Raw genomic sequence first — 4421 nt, forward strand, 5'->3', positions numbered from 1 at the left:
GCTGAACAACTAATCCTTAAGCATGTGTGAATATGAGAGAAGACTGTTGTTCCTAAAAGATTTTGTAGTCAAACTCAGTGGAAATTATTTTTACCTCTCCCATCATCACTTCTCCTCAGTCTGCATAACTGTCGCTTTTCTCTCCGTTGGCCATATTTTTTTGTCCTTATTCAATCTCAACCTTGTTGCTGCTGCAGTTTAGTAATTCTGTGTTTCCATGTCATTACACAGTGCGACAACAGTTGTTGGTGACAGCGCTGTTTAAGTAATTTAGTTTACCTGCTGTTTCTTCCCCCTCTCTCTCTTGCTCTCTCTGTCATTGGCAGTATGCTCTCGAGAGGCTGAAGGTGATGTGTGAAGACGCTCTGTGCACAAGTCTGTCTGTGGAAAACGCCGCAGAAATCCTCATCCTTGCTGACCTGCACAGTGCCGACCAGCTCAAGACGCAGGCTGTGGACTTCATCAACTAGTGTGTTACACACTTGCACAGAGATCATCCATCTCCAGAATTACTTGCACACTTATACACAATCTTTGCTTCTCGTGTTACACACACATGGACACACCCACACTCGTACATTTTAGCTTTTTGTCAAAGGAAGTCATTAATTTTCAGGAGGAGCAATTTTTGTCTCCTGAGGAAATTTAATCTAATCCCCAGATCAGACCATTTTGCTGCCATATCACATTGGGCCATTTAGCAATAAACCTTGGCTGCTGATGTTAATCATGTTGCAGGCAACCTGTTTAGAAAAGATGGGGTCCATTAGCAACGACTGCTATTTATGTCCACAGAAAGGTGATCGACCCAGCATTTCAATGCCCAATTGATACAGAAAGTTTTCTCACAGTCACTACCTAAATTGCTTGTCACCTTCCCCCGAGAAACCTTTTCCATCCTTTTGTTCAGTTCTCTGTCCTCTCTTCACAGCTTTACTCCATCACTCGGCCTTGTTCCTGCATGGACTACATGTCTCTCCCTCCTTCGTTCACTCCCACCTCCCTCCCGTTTGTCCCTTTTCTCCCTTCTCTCCTGTTTTGTGCATAAGAGCTTATGTGTGCCTAATGCATGTATGTTCAATAATGCAGATTTCTGCCCCTAATCCCAGTCATTAATTGTGGTTACAGGCGTTATGACAGTTTAATTTGCAACAGTGTTGTTGTGGTGGTAGGAAAATTGGACACGGGGGACTCCTGGCCAGCAAAGCATTATCAAGCCTCCTCCTGCGGACACAATCGACAGCAACAAGAGCAACAGAACAAAATCAATTTAGAGGCCGAATATAGAAAACAGACGACACGGAGGAACCAATAATCCTCCCCCTAGTAGCACCTCAACCTCTCTCCAGACCAGTCTTTTCGAAGAGCTTACAGTCATTTGGTCAAAACAATAGGAGTCATCTTTATCCTACAGTACCTCTGTCTCATTTATTCATCTTCTCTGGGGATGTGGCAGAGTAAAGCCACCCAGACTCTCTTTATCCACTTTGTTTATAGAACAGAGCTTAGCCACTTTTTTAGCCTAACATGAAACTTTAGGCCTGAGTAAATTTGGAGAATAAATCACAGTAAGTGGTGAAAATGTGACATGAGTAATGAAGCTAGGGTCTGTTTTTCTGTTGATAAAAGCTGTGCTTTGCCTTATGATTACTGCTGACTGGAGGTCATGGTTTGTCTTCTTTTAATTTTCCTTCACGTCACTGCTCTTCCCCTCTCCCTCGCTCCCCTTCGTTCTTTCTTTGTGGACTTTCATTATTCTTCCTCACCTTGCTGTTTTTTTAACTTATTTATTTATTGTCACTGCAGTTGTTGCTTCCTTTCCTCACTTGGTCCACCGCTCCTCCCTCCTCTCCTGCTGTGGCTGCTCTTCTCGTGCCCTTTCGCTGGCCTGTTGCCTCTGCCTCGGCACGTCAGTCATTACTGTAAGCAGGGGTTCACTTCCTCCACAAAGAATAGGGTCAGAGGTTGGCTGGAGGTCTGGGAGCTGCTTGTGGACAGCATATGACCACACACCAGAGCACCACAAAACGGCGTGCCATTTCACAAACACAAGTGCATACACACACACACACACACAGTTGTTTATATATGCACGGTAAAACATGAAAAATGTCATTAAAGGCCACACAGCAGTGTGCGTGATAGTGTAGCCCAGCACCCTGAGGGTGTCAGGAGGGTGAAGACTGCCACAGGGTCTGCTGGTGCAAAGCTGACATGTGGGAAATGATGACCACAAGAACAGCTTACCAGTAATTACAAGATTTACCCAACTTGGATTTGGGTTTCTAGCTTCCTTTAGTTCAGTATTGCTGAAGGTCTTGATTTGAAAGCCAGAGGGAAACCAGAGCGCTGTGCAACTTGACCATTCATCGATTTCACGATATCACAATATAAAGATTTTAACTGACATCAATTCTTGCTGTTCAGATTGAAGTAGCTTATTCAGATATATACTGTGTACTCAAATAAAAGCAGATATACTGCAATGTAAAAATACTCAGGTTCAAGTAAAAGTTCTGCATTCAGAATTGAATGAACCCAAATTACATGGCATGCTTAGTCTTGACAAAACGTACAAAAGGATTAAATATTTTTTACGCCGTACTAGCTGGTTGAGATGGCACAATTTTTAATGCATTATTTGTTGCCGAGTAGTGTCTGAAATGGACATTCAGTGGTTGAAGTGCTTACAAGTCATGGCCATATGTACTGTGTGACGAGCGGTTGAAGTTGGTGTTGGCCACAATGTTTCACAAGCCAAAATGGTTGGGAACCAGCCCATTAAAGGATATGATATAAAACTATGACTCAGATTTTTTCATCACATGCCCACATATTTATGATGTTTGAGTGTTGCCTTCATATTTGTGTGATGTTTTTCCTCACAAAAATGACCTTTGGGGTTAAATATTTAAAAATATAAAGTAAACACCAGCTCTGCCAGCTGGTATGACAAATCCTTAACGTCTCAGAGCTGCACTCCACACAGATGGAGTCATTTAAGCCCAGACTCTCGAGAAACTGGTTTATTTATGCACTTGTTTTATTTGCTTTTCCATTTTTGTTTGAACATTTTCTCACTTTGTTTTTACTTTGCATCTCCTCTCTTTGCCTCCTTTCTCACAGCCATGCAGCTGACGTGATGGAGACGACAGGTTGGAAGTCCATGGTGGTCTCTCACCCTCACCTGGTAGCAGAGGCCTATCACTCTCTGGCCTCAGCCCAGTGCCCCTTCCTGGGTCCCCTCAGAAAACGCCTCAAACAGTCGTAGAAGTGCAGATAGATGCTTCTTTTCTAACCCTGCTGCGTCCTCCTGTACCAGTGACCTCAATGCTCCTCTCACTCCCAATGCATCCAGAGATCCTGACTCTCAGGACTTGGCTAGGCATGGCTAGGGGAGCTACTCATCTGGGCAGACCAGAGAATTACAGTACTCATGCCACAGAGGAGGTACTACACATCTCATTAAGTGGGGATGGGGTAAAGTCTGTAAGATCTGAACCTGAATATGAAGCCCAGACCCTCACATATTCCCTTAGTTTACAGACTTGGAAAGCTAGAACAGTATTCTGGGACACAGTCATGAAAAAATGGCTGGAAATTAAAAAGTCACTGTTTGTTCCCTGTAAAAACAGTTTTGTGAAGTATTGTCTTCTACAGCATCCCAAGTGTTAAAGCCCAAACTGTGCTGGTAAAAAGACAAGTGAAGATGATCAACTAACCAGAAACTGAAGGACTATTGTTCCCATTGTTGATGATTTAAACAGTATTTGTGCAAAGCCTTGTTTTTCTAGAGCATAAACAATTTTTAAAAGAAAGAAGACAAATCTGAACATGTTTTAATGTTCACTGTTTAGCCTGTGTCTTAACCCGGACAGGTACTGTACAGATCAAGCCAGATTTTAGCTCTGAACTAGTTGTGAGTGACTAATTTTAGAATCGAGATTAATTTTGCCAGATCAGCTGTCATTGGATGTGCAGTGTCAAGGGCAGTCCAGCCGGACCAGTCAGCGATCTGTCAACGTTAGATTTCTGGACGATCAGAAATTTAGTTTGACTGCCTTGCACTTTGAGAAGTTCCACGGTCCAGTTCTCCACATTATCCTTTTCAAAAAAACCTGTTATAAACTGTAATGAGCTTGTCTTAATGCTACTGTTGTAGTATTTTACAGGTTGTGCCTAAAACCAGTCTTGACTGAGACTGCTATGATGTAAAACTGGACTTCGCTGCAGAACGGATTGACTTTTTCCTCCCAGCCAGCTCACTTTTCGTTGATGGAATTGTGCAAATAAATATTGCCTTTCTCTTTTTGTGTCAGCATTGTTCAGGTTGTCTGCAGGGCTTGAAAAGAATTCAATGTAGCCGCTTTAGCAAAAAAAAAAAAAAAAGATTATTTACAGTGGGTTTGGAAAGGATTCAA

At 42.7% G+C, this 4421-nt stretch overlaps 1 protein-coding gene across 2 annotated transcripts in view; it reads left to right on the top strand.

Moving 5' to 3' along the window:
* The window catches only part of spop (speckle type BTB/POZ protein), an 87589-nt gene extending 83200 nt beyond the window's left edge, over positions 1–4389 (top strand). For both annotated transcript variants that reach the window (XM_020605411.1, XM_020605412.1), the window contains 2 exons: positions 327–469; positions 3127–4389. In XM_020605411.1, the coding sequence (XP_020461067.1) occupies positions 327–469; positions 3127–3271 (288 nt within the window). In that variant the 3' untranslated portion in view covers positions 3272–4389. The remainder of the gene's footprint in view (positions 1–326; positions 470–3126) is intronic.
* Positions 4390–4421: the final 32 nt, after the last annotated feature.

The sequence above is a fragment of the Monopterus albus genome, unplaced genomic scaffold, assembly GCF_001952655.1.
Source record: "Monopterus albus unplaced genomic scaffold, M_albus_1.0 scaffold70.1, whole genome shotgun sequence".
In the NCBI taxonomy this organism is placed as follows: Eukaryota; Metazoa; Chordata; class Actinopteri; order Synbranchiformes; family Synbranchidae; genus Monopterus; species Monopterus albus.